At 36.4% G+C, this 19,772-nt stretch overlaps 1 protein-coding gene across 3 annotated transcripts in view; it reads left to right on the forward strand.

The window, feature by feature from the left end:
* Nucleotides 1–19,772, forward strand: part of MYO1E (myosin IE) — a 249,712-nt gene that overhangs the window by 118,688 nt on the left and 111,252 nt on the right. For all 3 annotated transcript variants that reach the window (XM_056809198.1, XM_007479659.3, XM_056809206.1), the window contains 5 exons: nt 2,725–2,814; nt 8,331–8,462; nt 10,278–10,412; nt 13,352–13,484; nt 18,920–19,116. In XM_056809198.1, the coding sequence (XP_056665176.1) occupies nt 2,725–2,814; nt 8,331–8,462; nt 10,278–10,412; nt 13,352–13,484; nt 18,920–19,116 (687 nt within the window). The remainder of the gene's footprint in view (nt 1–2,724; nt 2,815–8,330; nt 8,463–10,277; nt 10,413–13,351; nt 13,485–18,919; nt 19,117–19,772) is intronic.

Consider the following 19,772-nt stretch of genomic DNA (forward strand, 5'->3'; position numbering starts at 1 on the left):
AGGATAAAGAGGATAGGGGAGACTAGTTGAGAGAGCCAGATCCTGGGAGAGACCACAGGAAGTGACTAAGAGCACCAGAAATTTGGTAGGGAGAGTCAATAGTCAGGTAGAAATAAGAGAAACTATGGAGCTGAAGAGTAGCCTATTGAAGGTTACAGATAATAAATGAAGACAAACCAGTATTCAAATGGAATATAACTATACAATGATAGGGGCTTTGAAAAATATAGATCTTTTTGACATTCTGTTGGTTCATCAACCCTAAAACCTGACACTGATTACCTATTAGACAATATAGTTTCCTGAAGCACAGAATATACAGGGAAAGGGGAAATGGATTTGAACTAGTCTCCTCTGAGGGCATAGAAAGAAGTAGAATCTGGGCTATATACTTCTTATTCTCTATTTTCATAATTAGATCAGTGCTAAAAAAGATGTTAGAAGTCATCTACTCCAATCCTCTCATTTTCTTACATATTTGGAATCAAGAGACTTGCCTATCCCAGGTTCTCTTACATCCAAAACAGTGTAATTTACACTGGACCATATCCTCTGCCCTAAAATATTCAGTGACTTAACTAGTACAGAATTGATATTTCAACAGGAAGCGGTGACACCTTCATGTTGTCACTTTCTGATTCCATTCCTTACCAATCATCCTTAAAATGTCTGTTCTCTTTTTTGAGTCAGATTGTCTCATTTCCCAAACCAGTCTCATTTCCCAAACCAGTATAACATCATGTTCCTCTCCCTACTTCCACCATGTTGAGGGGATGGGGGAAGAGAGAGAGAGAGAGAGAGAGAGAGAGAGAGAGAGAGAGAGAGAGAGAGAGAGAGAGAGAGAGAGAGAGAGAGAGAGAGAGATTGAAGCATGAATTGGATCACACATCCATTAAAGTATGAGAATACTGAAGAAAATTAGGATTTTTTTGGCTATACAACTTATAATACCATTTGCAAAGGCAAAGAGCCTTTGCAATATCCTAGTGGAGTGACTAGCCATTCATTGGAGGTGTCATGATAAGGAGAAGCAGCATGGTACTGTGGAAAGAGTAGTGACTCTGAATTCATGGGTCCTGGGGTCAAAATATACCTCTGACAAATACTCCCTTGTGAATTTGAGTTAATCTTTTAATCTTTCTCAGTTTCTTCATATTGCTTCAGTCTTTCGAGGTATAGGCATAATCTTTCAGGACAACTTTGCCCTCCCTCGTTGCCATTTTTTGAGACTACTATTAATAATAATTTTAAGATTTTAGTATTTATTTGTTACTTGCTAGACTACAGACTTGTAGTTTTAATTCTTCCTGTTTTTCTATGAAAACAATGATAGGGGATTCCTGACTTAGTATTAGTCAGTAGCAAAGAGAAAGAATAATGCAGAAAATTGTTTTTTCTCGAACATATTTGTCCAGAGCCTGTAAATAATTAAAAGAACAAGAAATGACTCATTTTTGTTTCAGATACCTCATCAACATTAATTAATGCCTATTCAGCTGTCTCATGGGCAGGATGGGAGGCTATACATCACCATGCAGACTGGCATTAGGCTATGTAGTATTTTGGAAACCAAATTCAGTTTTTTTAGTGTAGGACTCTCCATTCTTTGCCTGATTGGGGATCAGGCAAATTGCCTGATTTCATAGATTCCATAGATTGTGACTTTTACGCCTTTAGATAAAAAAGACACATATTTTACAATGCCAGTGTAAAAAAAAATGAGCTGTCCAAACCTCCCAAAAACTCTTTGCAAAATAAAATGTGGCAGTTTCAGTAGTCTTGGAGGTGTAATAGCTAAACCTTGTGATGTACCAGTATATCCTCATCTCATAGGATCATATATTTAGAATCAGAAGGACACTTGATATTTCCAATTCCAACCCTCTCATTTTCTAGATGAAGGAATTGAGACCTAGAGAAATCCAATGCCTTACTGGAAATCACATGGGTAGGGAGTATCAGAGCTGGGAATAGAACTATGTCTTTTTACACATCTCCACAAAGCCAGTACTCCTTCCCTTGAGTCACACTTTCCTACCTAGCGACCTATTCTAGTGTATCTTTCAATGAATAGAAAAACAAATGATGAAAATAGTAACTAGAAGTTTAGGAAAGTTCAGATTTAAGTAGGTTGTGTGTGTGTGTGTGTGTGTGTGTGTGTGTGTGTGTGTGTGTGTGTGTGTGTGTGTTTAGAGGTGGGTTTGGGCAAGTTTGGAGCATTCCATAGTTCCCCATCTTAGTTCCCCAAAGCCAGAAACCATTTTAAAGAATAAATTCTATTTTAATGTCTATAATTTGGTCCATTCTTAATGAATTGAGAAATTTTGGTATTCCCACCACTAGGTCTATATCTCAAGGAAAAAGGAAAATAGAGACCACCAATTATAAAAATTATGAATAGCAATTCAACTGGTGATAATATAGAAACAAAGAACTTTGAAACATTTAGTATCGTTAATCAACCAAGTTACCAACTGTAATTTTGTGATACTCATGCTGAAACATACCACATAATAATAAAATTTTTAAAGAAAGAAAACTTGCTATTCTATGCAGGCTTAGATGCATTTTTTAAAACAATGGAAAACAAAATATACATTAACAAGCATTTTCTTTTTTCCCTCTCTATCCTGCTTTCTATCTATCCAACTCCTTACCCAATAAGCCCTGCCTTGTAATTAAGAATTGAGTAGACAAGTATTTTGGTTTGTGTCTCATTTTTAGCACGTAAAGGACATCATTCTACAATCCAACCCACTATTGGAGGCCTTTGGAAATGCCAAGACTGTACGGAACAACAACTCAAGCAGATTTGTAAGTCTATTTCTGACCACTCAAATAGTTCTATTCAATCAAAACTTGCTTTCTGTTTCTGACATCTCTGAATTGGGTTTGGGCTCTCTATCCATCCCAAAGAGAAAATCTGACGTTTTTTCCTTTTCATTTTCTCAGGAGACATCCTCCTTGATTATTTCTTCCCTTTCCAGATCCAATTTTTGGCTAGCTTCATTCGCATATTGATTACTTATGTGATAGCATTTCATTATGTAAATAAGATTATTTTCCAAACTTTGTTGAGCCTGAAGCCTCATTAAGGAAATCAGAATTCGTGAAGAGAACAAATTGGGCCTGGAGGGAAGAATAAATCAATCTTGATTTTTCTGTCAAATAGATTTATCACAAAGAGTAGGCTTCACCACTAAGTCGGATTGATTTAGTTGCCTGGAAGTTTATTTGGGGAGCACTGAAGGGTGAATCTATCTTCTACCTGGATATCTGGTAGAGCCTGTCCAGCTGTCAGTGTCAATCTCAGCACAACAGTGTTGTGTCTCCAGTTCTTGGTATTTATTTGCCCTTGGGTTTGTTTCTCCTAATTGTTGTTATTATTCATTTGTTTTTGATGTGTGGAGCTTTTCAGGACCCCAATGGGAGTTTTCTGGGCCAGAGATACTAAAGTGGTTTGCCATTTCCTTCTCCAACTCATTTTATAGATGAGGAAACTGAAACAAATAAGAGTTAAATTACTTGTCCAGATCACACAGCTAATGTGTCTGAGGCCTGATTTGAACTCTGGAAGATATCTTTCTGATTCCAGACTCAGCACTCTAATCCACTGCAGTACCTGATCATTTCTTCAGAGCAATCTGAGGCTAGATTTGAACTTAGATCTTCCTGACTCCAGGCCTAGTACTATCCACTATGCCTCCCACCTGCAAATATTTTCATACTTGGTATTTAATGTCAAGCTGTATTATGGAATCACATTTCTAAGTAATTATGACAACCTTACAAGTTGTCTTTTACCTGTTGGAAGTAAAATAGCCTAATTTGATGGGGTTCTTTGTTGTGGGTTTGTTTTTTTTTAAACCCTTACTTTCTGTCTTAGTAAAATAAGACAGAGGAGTAAGGGCTAGACAATGGGGGTTAAGTGACTTGCTCAGGGTCACATAGCTATGAAGTATTTGAGGTCAGTTTTGAAGCAAGTTCCTCCTGACTCAAGGCCTGGCTTTCTATCCTCTGAGCCACCCAGTTGCCCCTTGTCTGATGTTTTATACAGTCCAGAAGGCTGATTTCATATCTAGGCACCTTCTAGGATAATGTACTGATAACTTTAGAGCTAAAATCTTTCTGTAGGTTAGTTGTACAGACATGTTATTTCACTAATACAGAAAAATAAAAAATTTCCAGTGTAGAAACTCTACTAATGCCGGTCTATAACTGATCTACAATTTATTTTCTTAAAAAGTAGACTGGGTGCAAGGGGGTTGGGAGGGTGAGAGGTAAGGGTATGTAAGTGATTTGCCCAGTATAAAGCAGAGGCAGTATGTATAAAAATCAGGACTTGAATCCAGGTTTTTCCTGGCTTCAAGTTCTGCTAGTGCACACACTGCTTCTTGTTGATAGTGTTTTCAAGATCTTAAGTATCAGCTTCTCTCTTTTGGCTAATAATGTTTTTGTTCAGGCACTTTTCAGGAGGGTCTGACTCTTCATGGCCCCATTTGTAGTTTTCTTGGCAAAGATATTGGAGCAGTTTGTTGTTTCCTTCTCCATCTCATTTTACAGATGAGGGAATTGACATCCATAGATGTTAAATGACTTGCCTAAGATCATACGTTTAGTGTCAGGGGTCAGATTTGAACCAGGGTCCTGTGACTCCAGAGCCAGTGTGCTTTGCATGAAGAGTGTTATATTTGGAGTCAGAAGAGCCAGTTCAAATTCTAACCTGGTCTTTACAACTTGTGTAAATGTGGGCAAGCTCTCTAGAACGAATTCATTTATTAAATGAGGGAATCGGACTTTCTGTCTTCCTTCATTTCAGTCATGTCCAACTCTGTGACCCTATTTGAGGTTTACTTGACAAAGACATTGGAATGGTTTGCTTTTCCTTCCCCACCTCATTTTACAGATGAGAAAACTGAGGCAAACCAGCTTTAAATGACTTGCTGGTCACACAACTAGGATGTATCCTGATGCTAGATTTGAACTTGGGTTTTTTTCCTTACAGGTTGGACCCCCTAGTTGCCCATTGTAGCTCATATGTTATACAAAATACTTTCCTGGTATTCTCTCATTTGGGTCTTCCTATATGTCTTCCAGCCAACAGACTCATCTTGAACTAGAGGACTTGATGGCTACCATTAAATATTTTAAAACCTGTCACAGGGAAGAAGGAATAGACTTGTTCCACTTGGCCCCAGGGGACAGAACTAAAAGCAATAAGTAGAAGCTACAAGCAGGCAACTTTAGTTTGAGGGGGAAGTAGAGTATCCTAGAGTAGAATGGGCTGCCTCTGCAGGTAGTGGGTTCCTCCTTACTGGAGGTCTTTTAAGCAAAGGCTGGTTAACCACTTATACAAGATGCTCTAGCTAGGTGACACAGTGGATAGAGGGCTAACTCTGGAGTCAGAATGACCTAAGATCAAATCTAGCCTTAGACATTTACTAACTATGTGATCCTGGGCAAGTCACTTAACCACTGTTAGCCTCAGTTTCCTCTGCTATAAAATGGGGATAATAACACCTTTTTTCCAGGATCTTTTCAGGATCAAATGAGGTATTTGTAAAGTGCTATTTTAATGCCAATTCATCCTCACCATTGATTTAGATTAATGGCTCTGGAGGTCCTTTAGGACCCTTCACAGAAACTTTGAAGTAGGAAGTATAGGATAAAGTGGGATTAAATGACCAAATATGGAGAGGGTGAGGTTCTTTGAAAACTTTTAAACAAGTGAGCACAGTTATTGTTTTTATTATTATTATCATCCCATTGAATAGAAAACCAGAGTGAGACATGACTCACCCGAGGTGACACAGTGGCATGGCAATGCCCATGCTCAGACTTGAGATTCCTAACTGGAAAGGGCCCTTGCTCTTTCTGCTACATTGTACTGCTGTCTCCCAAGTGAAGTCATTTCTGATAGAGAACCCTCTGTTCAAAAGCATCAATGTATCATGTTGAGGTTTAGATAGTATCTGAACTATAGTTTATTCTTGGCCCAGACGCTCTGTGGAAAAGCCAAGAAGACTCATTCTGAGCCTCTTTCATGAATGAATGAGACTTTTAAGGAGAAATGTCATCTTTTTTTTTTTAAATCAGCATAATGGGAAGTTTCTAACTTAAAAGAGTCCCCCACGACTCTCTCATTCCCTAATGATTTATGCCTGTCAGTTTAATGCCCTTTCACTCCCCTCAGCCCAATGTTATTTGAGATATTTACCTCACATCATAATGTTTTTTTTCCTGCTTGGGGCCTGCACTCCATTGATGTAGAGAGGTTGGAGGGGGCCAGGTCTAGGTTAGGGGAGGAAATAGGGGTTGGGGTGAGAAGTGGGGAACCAGGATATGGACCAATTTCCTCCATACTGTTTTAATATATTATTTTATGTATTTGATAGCTTATTTCAATCTTTTAAAGAAATGCTGAAACTTTACCAGCCTGTTCAATTTACGTTTCTTTTCAAAACAGCCTGCCTTTCCCATAGGGGCCACCCTGGCAGTAAAACCAGTGAAGTAAGCCTTCTTTCCTCTTTTCCCAGTGTGTAAATTGTACTTGACTTAGGAAAGTGGCCAAGTGTCTGTGATGGTCTTGTTTGCATATTTACCCTCTCCGCATGCCATTTTAGGAAGAAGTACAAGATTTTTTTTTCCTTGAAAAAGAAAAAAAAACTTGAATCTTTGAAGCCTCTTCCTGAAATAATTGTGATTCATTACGGCAGTCTGTTGAAATAAATTTTCCTTTCTGGGCTTCTTGTTTTGTTTGGTTTTGTTTAAGATCAACCTGAGGTAATGAGGGGCTGATAGGTGGCTCCATGGAAGAGAGCCAGGCCTGGAATCAGGAGATTCTGGCTTCAAATCTGGCCTCAGGTACTTCCCAATTGTATAACCCTGGCTAAGTTACTTAACCCCACTTGCCTAGTCCTTGCTACTCTTTTGCCTTAGAACCAATATTTGTATCAATTATAAGACAAGAGGGTAATTTTTTTTTTTATTGTGGTTAGGAAATGAGGTCAAGGTAAGGAAGATTACGGTTGGCACCTAAGGATACTGCCTGGATGAATTCTCACTTTTTAGCCTGGATGAATTCTCACTTTTTATTTTGTTTTTTTCCTTCCCTTCACAAGTATACATGGAGCATCACACTGGTAGATGCTAAGAACAGATGTTAAAAAAATACAAGTCATGATCCCTGTCCTCTAGTAGCTTGTAGTCTAGTTTCTCTTTAATAGGAAGGAAAAGAAATACTAAAAATTCTTTAAGTTTGAGCTAGTCACTAAAGGTTTATATAACTAAAGGAATCCTTCCCTCATAAAAACAATGTTAGGTGATAATTCCCTATGCTCAGCTAAATAAAGTATAATTCTAGTCTGTTATTAAGGTTTCTAATACCCTTAAAAACTGATTAGCTCAATACTCTTTAATTACTAAAGAGGTGGCATATTTTTGCTTTTCTTCCATCTATTATGTTCTTGGATATTATTATCATAATTATTATAATTACTAATATCTAATACTAAAATCCTATTTATATGGTACTTTGAGATATGCAAAGTGCTTTACTTATGTTAACTGCTCTTGATGGGTGTGATATAAAAGGGAACAAAACTGGGTTTTTGGGGGGAAAACCCATTTCCTTTAAAAAATGTTAAGCTCAGTACTGTTTTCCCTTTTTTTATCTTATCTTATCTTATCCCAAACCTAAGGGCAGTATTCTAGATAATAGCCAAAAAGCCTGCCTAGGAGAAATCTGTTATCAGTTGACTAAGCTACCAGAGTTCACCATCATCTGGGGAATGACAATTCCTAATCTGCTCCACCCTTTCCCTTTTTAGGATTAAAGTATCTGTGAGGAGGAATGGGGAGGTACTTCATGTGAATAAATACAGTATATAGTGAGCCAGTGAGGTTAGAAGGATATAGATGGTTTACTCAATATAAAATACTGAACTGGAATCAGAAAAGGGGTGATTGTTTCAGAGGACAAGGTGAGGAGATCCAAAAACAGATGTAGTTGGGATGAGTGGCTGGATTTGTAGTAAGGAAGACATATTTGAATCCTGCCTCTCTTATTTTAGCTATGATCACCCTGAGCATCACTTAACCCACCTCAGTTTCTTCATCTGTAAAATGGTGGGGTTTGCTCTCAGAAATTCCTTGCAGCCTTGATTCTATAATCCTATGATTTGGGCATGGAGTAACTGAGAAAATATATGTATTTAATCAGTTTCCTCAAATTATCCAGTATCATGAGCTAGCTAAGGACTTGTGTTTCTATTCTTTCTTCAAAATAGTCTTTAACCTTCAAAATAATCCAAAACAATTCTTTATTGCAGGGGAAATACTTTGAAATCCAGTTTAGTCCAGGTGGAGAACCAGATGGTGGAAAGATCTCCAACTTCCTTCTGGAAAAGTCCAGGGTGGTGATGAGAAATCCTGGAGAACGGAGTTTTCACATATTTTATCAGGTTAGAATATATTTTAATGAAACTTTTTCCTCTTCTTTTTCTTTTCCAGATGAATTTTACCTACATCTTGCAGGACTTCTAGAGAATGTAGAATATACAACCAACCAATACTTTTACAAATACAAAATATTCAAGGGATTCACCCTTATTATAAATGAATGGTATTGTGTTAGACTTGATGAAGGCAAAGAACACAAAGGGCCATAAGAAAGTCTTTGCTTTAAAGTAGTCACAAACTATCTGGAGAGACAAAATACAAATGCAAAAAAAATTAGAAATTAATTCCAGATTTATATCCTTCTAATTGAAAGGAGAAGAAATGTCACAAGACCAAACATAATCTTTTTTTAACCTTTACTTTATGTCTTAGAATCAATTCTCTGTTATTTTTAAGACAGAAGAGTAGAAAGGGTTAGGCTATGGGATTAAATGACTTGCCCAAGGTCATATAGCTAGTAAGTATCTGAGGTCAGATTTGAACCCAGGACCTCCCATCTCTCAGCCTAGCTCTCAACCAATTGAGTCACCTAACTGTCCCCTACCATATGTAACTTTTTGCCAAAAGAATGGTCTAGACAAGTGGTGTCACACTCAAATAGAAATGGGTCCACTAAACCATATACTATTGTAATTTTGTTGATTTTGTTAAATATTTCCCCAATGAAGTTTAATCTGCTTCAGGCTACACAGAGTGTTGAGGGTCAAAATTTTTGTCTAGACAAATAAGTAACACAATGAATGCTTGGTAAGTAAGCAATGTAAATGCAGACATGGAAAGCCAAGGCCAAACAACACATTTGAGAGTTTAATATACTGCTAGCTCATTTTACATCAACAGTATGAGAAGGCAACTGAAAATGCTAATATCATCTTGATCTGCCTTAAAGAAATATATAGTGCCCAGAAGGTGGGATTTGGTAGTTCCATTGAATTATGCCCTTCTAGGGCTACTTTTATGTTCATTCTTTTAAAAGCACAATAAAATATATCTGCATAATACCAAATTACGTATACTATGTTTTCAGAAATACATCAATAGAGTGGAAAGCATCCAAAGGAGAACAAGTAGAATAGTAAAGGGTTAAGAATAGTTGAAGGAATTGGATATATTTAGCCTAAATAAAAGAAGACTTAGTGGGAGATGTGACGACTATATTCAAGTATTTAAAGGACTGTCATATGAAAAAGAGAATGCGATAGAATCAGCAGCTTTTGTTGTTCAATCATCTCAGTCGTGTCTGACTCTTTGTGACCACATTTCAGATTTTCTTGGCAAAGATATTGAAGTGCCAAGTGTTTTGCCATTTTCTTTCTCCAGGTCATTTTACAGATGAGTAAACTGGAGCAAATAGGGTTAAATGGTTTGCCCAGTGTCTCACAGTCAATATGTGTATGAGGCCGGATTTAAACTTAAGAAGATGAGTCTTCCTGACTCCAGGCTGGGTACTCTATATACTATTATCTTATTGCTCTCAAAGGGCAGAACTAGGGGCAATAGGGAGAACTTGAAAAGAGGAAACTTTGTATGTTTAATGTAGTAGAAATTGTCCTAATAAGTAGAGCTATTTGAAGCTGAAATAAGTAATCTTGACTTGACTGAGTGTTAGGGGCTTCTCCTAATTAGAGCTCTTTGAAGCAAATCCTGGATGACCACTTACTGGTTTAATTATAGAGGGGATTCTTGTTCAGGCATGGGTTAGCTAGATGGCTTCCGCACATCCTTCCATGACGTAGATTCTGTGTAATTTTAGGATGAAGGGAATGTATCCAAGACTCAAGTGTACATTAATCTATCATGTCATTTTTCTACTGCAGCTCATTGAAGGTGCTTCTGCAGAGCAAAAACACAGCCTTGGCATCACAAGCATGGACTACTATTACTACCTGAGCCTTTCAGGATCCTACAAAGTGGATGACATTGATGATAGGCGTGAATTTCAAGAAACATTGGTATGAATGAACTTAAATTAATATCCAGCAACTCCAAGTTTATTAATAATCACTTGAAGTAGAAGGAATAAAAAGGAAATAGAAGTAAAAAGAAAATCTTAATTATTTAATAAAATTAAGACCATGTGGCTACGTTCTCCTTGCCTGTTTAAAAAGCCCACTCCACCAAAGCCTGGACAGGAAGACAAATGAGCTAGAGGCGAGGCTCCACAAAATTTATATTCTCCCTATGTCAGCACCTAATGTGAGAAGAGTGGGGCACTGGGAGTTGTAGTTTTAGGGTAAGATCCTGATTAAACAATTTCCACTGTGATTCCCATGGAAAATGAGCATGTACATATCTCTCAGATTTACATGCCTACTTTCTCCATGGAATCAATACACATAACCAACTTATATCTATAACTAGAGGTAGATACAACATTGTACTTTCTAAGGGGAAATCACAATAATTTGGGGATAAGAGGAAAATAAAAGAGAACAAAACAAAACTAATTTTTCCTAGGTGCATTGACAAAAAGTCAATCTTATGGGGCATTCCCCTTTGGCATTGTAGCATTTAAAAGAGTTGTCTGCCATAAACTGTGGCAGTTAAAAGACTTAATGCCATAAACTGTAATAATTAAAATGGTTGAGGTTGTAAACTGTAGTGAGTAAAATAGTGGAAGATATAAATTATAGTAGATATAAGAATGGGTGAATAAATTTGTGACCTCAGAAAATATGTTTCACTACAGTGTCTTGGTTTTAAATCAAATATGAGGTGGTCGCCAGGGAAATATTCCCAATTATGAATATACCCAAGTCAACTGGGTTTTATAGAGATTTTAATTAATAATACAATGAGGAATTAAAGAAAGAGAGAAGGAGAGAGAAAAGGAATTAATGAGAAAAGAATAGACCAGCCCAGGGCAGCCCTGGCCAACCCAGGCCTAAGCCTTAAGAGAGAAACCAGTCAGTCCTTAATCACTCACCATAAGATTTGTCCAAGCAAGGGATTCAGAGGGACAGAGTCTCCCCAGAGGGAGTTCCAGCCAGAGTCAGCCTCCCTTGAGAGACCTCCTTAGAGATTTCCTCTAAGAGATTCTTTCTGAAGAGACCCTCCTTAGAGCCTGTCTATCAAGAGCTTCTTCTCAAGAGAATCTGTTTTTCAGATTTTCCTTTCCTTATAAAGGGAAATTTTCCTTTATCACCTCCCCTAAATTCTTACATCTACCAATCACTGTAGATGTTTTCAAAAAGACAGCCCATTCTGATTTCACAGCTGAGTAGATTAATCCTTTTGGTAATCCACCCCTGAGTAGGTTAGAATCTCTGAGTAAGTTTCTCACCTTTTTGTCCTGGCAAGTTTACAAGTTGCCTGACCTTTAATAGGTACTTAGCACCCCATTGTATTAATTCTAAAAATAGGCATGGCTTAAGTATGGGTGTAAGCATTTCTCATTGTTCAGCAAGGAGTTTTCTCCCCTAAAGCAGTCCTAAGTGGTGAAGTAGAGGTCCTCCCATTTCTGATCCAAGTAGAGTTCTCACATTTTAGATCTAAGTAGCTTCACTGTTTAAAATGGGGAATGGTCTTAACCAAATGTTCTAAGGTAGAGTCTGAGAATCTTTTACCATTCACAAGTCTGAGAAATTTCAAGATTCACAATCCCCCCTGATGATCATTGGGAGACTAGTCTCCCCATTGATCATTTAACATAGTCATTTTGTAGTTCTAAATGCACTTCTAACTATAGATATACACAATATTCAATTTTCTAAGAGAAATTAGAATAGTGAGGGAGGAAATAGAAAAGAAAGCAAAATTTACATTCAGAATAAATGCCTTCAATCCTCCCATAGTTCAATTTCACAACATTCCAAAGTCCATTCTGGATCTTGGTGTAGGCATCTTCATCATGCCTACTCCAAGAAGTTCACTTTCTTGATCCAGGGAGGTAGTAAGTTCTTTATCCTAAAATTTCTCTCAAAGAAGAAAAGTTTTTATAAAACCAGAATTTTATTACAGTTACACAACTGAGATGGTTCTCCTCAGTGAATCATGAGTGGCAGAGGTGGCCAGCATGACAAAGAGAGAGAAGATGCAAATTTCAGTCTGAAGCTAAGGGATAAATATTTTTGCATATAATTTATTAGATATGTAAGGCCTGATTGATTAATTATTTGAGACCTACAGAGAACAATCAGTTTTATGTATTCTACTCTATTCCTATCCTCTTTGATTACTAGCTTGTTAGGGAAGTTTCTTGGGTGTTGGTTGGTGAATAGATTGGCACACCTTATTCAATAGCAGGGGCTATACTGATCTGATCAAGGATTGGAAGGGACTGATAGGTGTGGAGAACCAAGGAGTAGGTGGCCAATATAGAAGGTAGCATGGCCAGATTTGGTTTGATAGAGAGATCCACATGAGTCACTCACCTATTCAGACTAGGAGGGCTAAGAGTTAAAGGTCCATTTAGCCTAATTCTTGGAGCACCTATCATTGTTTCCCATACCCATATATTAATTTCTTTTCATTTCAATATAATTGGTTTCCTTTGTAATCCTATGTATTTTTAATAGATTTTAAAACAATATTTGTAGAAGATATCCATAAGCTTCACTAGACTGCCAAAGGTCAAGAAATTCACTCCATCATATCACTGAACGATACATTGAGTATTATTCCAGTTATGACCAGGAGAGGAAGTGGCAGATTAGTTCTTTTCTTAGGGGACAACTTGAGTTCTCTAACTTTGATTCCCTTCCAAGATTTTATAAATGTGACATCAAGCTGTTAAGCCAAATTACGTCCTTTTCCCTTATAGACCCAACACTGTTTTCTCTAAAGCTCAACCTGGACTTACTCATTTTGTTTATGACTTATCTCTGAACAACTTGAGAAATTGATGGGGAATATGATTTGTTTGTGTTACTCAGTACATTTCCTTTTGTAGCATGCAATGAATGTGATTGGGATCTTCGCAGAAGAGCAGGCCCTGGTGCTACAGATTGTGGCCGGAGTACTCCACTTGGGGAACATCAGCTTTAAAGAAGTTGGCAATTATGCTGCTGTGGAGAGTGAAGAGTGTAGGTGGCTCTGAAAATATGATTGAATGAATGTATACAGTTTAAGTGTTCTGAATTGGCCAGCAGCTTTACCTAGCAGTCACTGGAACTCATGACTTCAGTGCTTATTTTTTATTGACATCTTTTGTTTTTATGTGTCTTTCATTTCCTAACATATCTCTTTCCTATACCCTACCTAGCAAGCCATCCCTTATAGCAAAGATTAAGAAAGAAATTCAGCAAAATTAACCCACACATCCATTGAATCTGAGAGTTTATGCAACACTGCACATCCACAGTCCCCAACCTTTGGAAATAAGGGAGGGAAGTGAACTTTTTTATGCTTTTTTCCAGTTCAGACATGTTTAATATTATTCTTTTTTTTTTAAACCTTTGCCTTCCATCTTGGAATCAATACTGTGTATTCATTCCAAGGCAGAAGAGTGGTAAGGGCTAGGCAATGGGGGTTAAGTGACTTGCCCAGGATCACATAGCTGGGGAGTGTCTGAGGCCATATTTGAACCTAGGACTTCCCATCTCTAAACCTGACTCTCAATCCACTGAGTTACCCATCTGCTCCCTAATATTTTTCTTAGTTTTTGTTCGACTTCTTGTTTTTATTCTTCCTAGCTATGTTATTATGGTTATTGTGCAGTATTTTCTTGGTTCTTCATTGCACATCAATTCACACAAGTCTTCCCCATTTACAAAATTATTAATATTCATTGTTGAAAATATTAATATTCATGGAACAATACACTACTATTATGGTCATGGGCCACAATTTCTTTAGCCATTCCCAATTTAATGATCTTTTATTTTGTTTCTAATTTTTTCTCACTACACAAGTGACTATTTGGCTAAATATATACATATAATCCTCTCTTTGACCTCTTTTGGGGATATGCTTTACAATGATATCTCTAGGTTGGAATATTTTAGTTGCATTCTCAACATATTTCCATGGTTGGAATGGTTAGAAGAATTCCCACGATGAGCAGTTAAGGCCATGGCCTATGTCCCAGTTCCCCTACCTTCAACATGTATACAAACAGCAACTTTGTTATAAGATAAAGGAAAGCAATCTGGGGCCCTGCTAACCATGGAACATCATGGCAGAATTTCATCTCTGAGTAAGACACTTTTTCTCTATTAAATATTAAAAGCAAATAGCAGAAGGAACTTTATGCCAACAGATTCACCTAAAGGGATTCATCTCCCTGTGAAAATCTTAGCTTCTTACATCCACCTGCAAAACTTCTGAATACAGTGATAATTAGGTTTGATATACATTCATTTGTAGTCTATACACAATAGCACTTGGAATGTATATTTATGTAGTGAGGTAAAAATTAGCATAGCAAAGGTTCTTTGCACATCCACTCATGTCTTTTATTCCCATTTATTGGAGGAGAGCTAAAAGTGGATATGAAGATTCCAAAAAGGTTCATTTAAAATTTTTATCTTTTTACCTTTAGTGTTCACCCAGCAAACCATCCCTAGTAGTAAAAACCCATAAAGATAAAAGGAAGAAAAGAAATTCAGCAAAACTATCACACACCTTTACTGTGTTTGGCAGTATATGCATTTATTTTATATCCATAATCAAAGAAAGGAGAGAAGAGCATCTTCCCAGGTCTGTCTGCTTCTGATGACCTTCTTCAAGGAATGAATTGAATGGTTATTTTTGCTTTATAGAGAGAAATGACAGTTCTGTAGTACAAAGTCACCAGTTACCTATCCTTTCAATCCATCTAAAACTACTGGGGAGCACACCTAGAATTCTGAATTGGAAGCTGTTGAGTTTTTCATTGTTAAATGTTCTTGGTCTTTAACATTAGACTTCCTAACTAGATGACTCTTCAGTCTTGTTAGAGAACCCACATCCCTTAACCACCCAAGAAAACATTTCTTTGTATATCAGCATTCTTCAAGGATGATAAATTTAGAAATTTAGAAATAAATAGTATCCTACTCATTGCTGACAATGCAGTGGAAAATTAGGCATGGGGATATTTCCATTCCAAATAAGGATTCTTTTCTGTTTTTCTTTTTCTGATAAAATAGGAAATAGTGCTCATTCCCTAATTTCTGATATCGTCAATCTTGATAAAGTCGATTATACATATATACATTTCATGTATAGCACTGTGGGAGAGAGGTAAAAACAAGAGTATTTCTTTATTGGATTAGTTTTTTTTTCCCATACAGTACATATACATAAAAAGATATGCCACCACAGAGAAATATATACATATAAATACTGGAATATTGCAGATAGCAGAAAAGTTTTCTTCATGATCACTAATACTTACAATACCTAGGGTTTGAGGTTCATTGTGATTTTAAAAAGATAACATTGTTTTCCTTGGCTTTGAAGATATGCTACATTTGCATTCTATTTATACCCCAAAATAAATAAAATCATGAGACTGCAATAATTTCTCTTAGTGTTTGAGCCAAAATGAAGTGATTTGTTACTCGCTGATGATAGGAGGAAGTGACTTCCTCAGTCAACTTGGGTAAGACCCAGTATTGGCAACTACTGGAGAATTTCCCTAACTGAAGCAGATGATAGGATGGGATCAGATAGTTCCTCACTAATGTATCCAGCAAACTTCCTCATAACTATCCTGTAATAGGAAGCTCTTGGGTTCTCTGAACACCACAATCTCCTGATTAGCTTAGAAAAGCAAAATTCCCCTCAAAACTGGCAATGTTTGATCCAGATAACCTTTGACCAATGAAACTTTACTGTAGATATATTATAAAAATTTCATATCCTGCATATTTCAGAAGTGGTAAGTCAACAAAAAATGCCAGGAAGCCGTCCTAGTCATATGAAACACAATTTGTCCTAGATGAATTTGATCCAAGAGTATGTCACAAAAATGGAAATAAGCAATTTACACTTAAAATTCTATTGAGAAGTCCCCTGCCCTCATGATGTGAAGTAAAATATGAAAGTTTTCCTTTCTCAACCCTGCCCCCTACTCTAATTTCTCACATTCATAAATTAGGTACATAAAACCTCTCAAAAAACCTAAGAAGTCTACATATATCATTCTGCTCCATTATTAAAATTATGAAGATTGAAATAAAAATGGGATTTTGCTATGCTGTATTTTTCTGCAAAATCTTACCACTGTTGGAGTTATGATTAAGGAAGCTTACATGGAACAATAGATAGGACTGATAGAATTTCACCGTGGATGCTTACTAGCTATGTTACCCTGGTGAATACTTTGAGCCTTAGTTTCCTCAAGTGTAAAATGGGAATAGTAATTGCACCTACCTCTTAAGGTTGACCTGATATCAAATGAAAGGCAAACCTTCTAGTGCCATATAAATGGGAATTATTATAAATTTAAATAAAATAATTATAATCTAATTTTCATATTTCATAAAATGATTAAGTATAAGTGAATAATTATATGTATACATACACACATTGTATACAGACATGCAATCACAGTAAAAGAGCCCCTTTACTTTATATGAATACAGAGGGCATAGCAGCCATTAGGAAATTATAGATCTATAACCATGGACTTTGTAATTGCAAAATATGACATGAATTTTCCAGCAAGTGGATTGAGTCACTTCTCTAAACTCAATTGAATAAAATGTGAGATCCAAATTGTAGATAAAATCTATGCTATATTTTTTGGGTGAATGATACCCTTAATTATTTTTTCTCATGCTAGGGAGATATCTAATATGTTGTAGGTATGTGATTATTATATATTGTCTTAATAATATGGGTAGTAACTAATTGTCTTCTACTTCATATTTCTTCCACAGTCTCTCCCTCTATGTCTTGGTTCATCATATTTTTCCTTATCTCTTCTTGGTTCTGTATATATATATATATATATATATTTTGTATTCTGTATATATATATATATATATATATTTTTTTTTTTACCCTTTTACCCAATCCCAAATCTTATCAGTTCCCAAGGTCTATGATTCCTAACTCAATAACATCTTCCATCTATTACTTCATCTCCAGTTGTACTACCCATATGATTATAATAGCTTTCTAACTTTTTTGCTCTCCTTCATCCTCTCCAGCCTTAACATTGCTACTAAATTGATCTTAATACATGACTCTCATTTTCATTCCTGACTTTAAACGTTTCAATGTGCTTCCATTACTAATCTAATTCCAAATTAAAATTTGGTATTCAAGGACCCCAAAGTCCAGCAACAGTCTGACATTTTATTTTTCTTTCACATGACACCCCTTAATAAATCTTTGCCAAATTACTTGTCATACTATGAATGAATCCCTCATTTCCCATGTCTTTTCCTAAGATTTCCTTTACCTAGAAAGCATTCTCCCTTCTTCTTTGTATATATTTGTGTTAATTCCCTTTATATATTGGATTGTAGACCCTTAACAGAGATAAGTTATACAGAGGTTTTTGTTTGTTTTTCTCCCAGTAACCTATTTCCTTATCCTAACTGTACTGGTTTTATTTGTGCAAAAGCTTTTAAATTATATTTTACTCACATGAGTAAGTTTTTTTTACCTGTGTAATCACCTCTAACCTACATTTATTTAAGAATTTTTTCTCATAGCTTTAGCTTACCTGATTTCATTTTCTTAAATTTTTTTGATGTGGGTCTTCATCCCCTTCTAAGCTTATTGTATTACATACACATTATTAATATATTATTCTAAGCATAATTTTGGCCAAAGTACTCTCCTTTTTCCTAATGGTTTTTGTCAAATAGGTAGTTCTTCCCCAAATAATTTATGTTCTTTTTTTTTTCAAAAACATGTTACTGGGGGCAGCTGGGTAGTGGATTGAGAGTCAGACCTAGAGACGGGAGGTCCTAGGTTCAAATCTGGCCTCAGACACTTCGCAGCTGTGTGACCCTGGGCAAGTCACTTAACCCCCATTGTCTAGCTCTTACCACTCTTCTGCCTTGGAGCCAATACACAGTATTGACTCCAGGATGGAAGCTAAGGGTTTCAAAAAAAAATTAAATTAAATTAAAATTAAAAAACAAAAAAAACCTGTTACTGAGTTCAGTTTTTTTATTCTTCTTTTTGACCTCATCTATTCTGTAGATATACTTTTGTGTTCTTTAATTAGTACCAAATACTTTCAATGATTACTACTTTATAATACCATTTGAAGTATAAAATTGTTATTTCCCCCTTCATTCTTACTTTTTCCCCAACATCTTCCTGGAGCTATTTGACCTTTTATTTCTCCAAAGAAGCTCTGAGATTATTTTATCTAGTTCTATAAAGTACTCCCTGGGTAGCTTGATTGTTATAGTACTAAATCTGTAAATTTATATGACAAATATGTTTTTGTAGATTGACTCCCAGACATTTTAAACTTTGTGTAGTTCTGAGTTCTTTCAAAGAATCCATTTAGGTGAAAGGTATTATATTTTCATTCTAAAAAAATAAGAAAGTGTGTTTGTTTCAACAGTTTTGGCCTTTCCTGCTTTTCTCCTGGGGATAAACCAAGACCGACTAAAAGAGAAACTGACCAGTCGCCAAATGGATAGTAAATGGGGAGGCAAGTCAGAGTCTATTCATGTGACTTTGAATGTAGAGCAAGCCTGCTACACCAGGGATGCCCTTGCCAAAGCCTTGCATGCTCGAGTCTTTGATTACTTAGTAGATGTAAGTAAACACAAGTTAAATCTCTTTGGGGTCATGTCATTTGTTACTTGATAATTTTTCTTTATTGTAAAGCTATTAAATACTCATTTTTCACTTTGAATCCTATTCTTCCTCACTACTTTTTTTTAACCTTTTCCTTCCACCTTAGAATCAATACTCTATATTGGTTCCAAGGCAGAAAAGCTTTAAAGGCTAGGCAATTGGTTAATTGACTTGGCCAGGGTCACACAGCTAGGAAGTGTCTGAGACTAAATTTGAACCCAGGACTTCCCATCTCTAGGCCTGACCCTCAATCCATTGAGCCACCTAACTGCCCCCTCATAAATTCTGTATATCCACCATTCCAGGGTCCATCTACCTATTTACTTCCAAAGCTGAGTCCTGAGTGATATAACTCCAAATTGATATGGTTATGAATTCCACCAGGATGGGCAAGTGGTTGGGTTGGGACCAATGCACCAGAAAATAAGAATAGTATAAATGTGGTGGTGTGTACTCCTAGTACTTAGGACCTGATCCCTCCAATACTTCAGTCAGACACAAGCTGGAAAGCTAAATTAATTTCTCAATAGTTATTTTGATGTGGATGCAGCTATGGTAATCAGATTATCTGGATTATTTGCTACAAGGAAAATGAGCTGAAATTTGTAGAAACC

The sequence above is a fragment of the Monodelphis domestica genome, chromosome 1 (assembly GCF_027887165.1).
Source record: "Monodelphis domestica isolate mMonDom1 chromosome 1, mMonDom1.pri, whole genome shotgun sequence".
In the NCBI taxonomy this organism is placed as follows: domain Eukaryota; kingdom Metazoa; phylum Chordata; class Mammalia; order Didelphimorphia; family Didelphidae; genus Monodelphis; species Monodelphis domestica.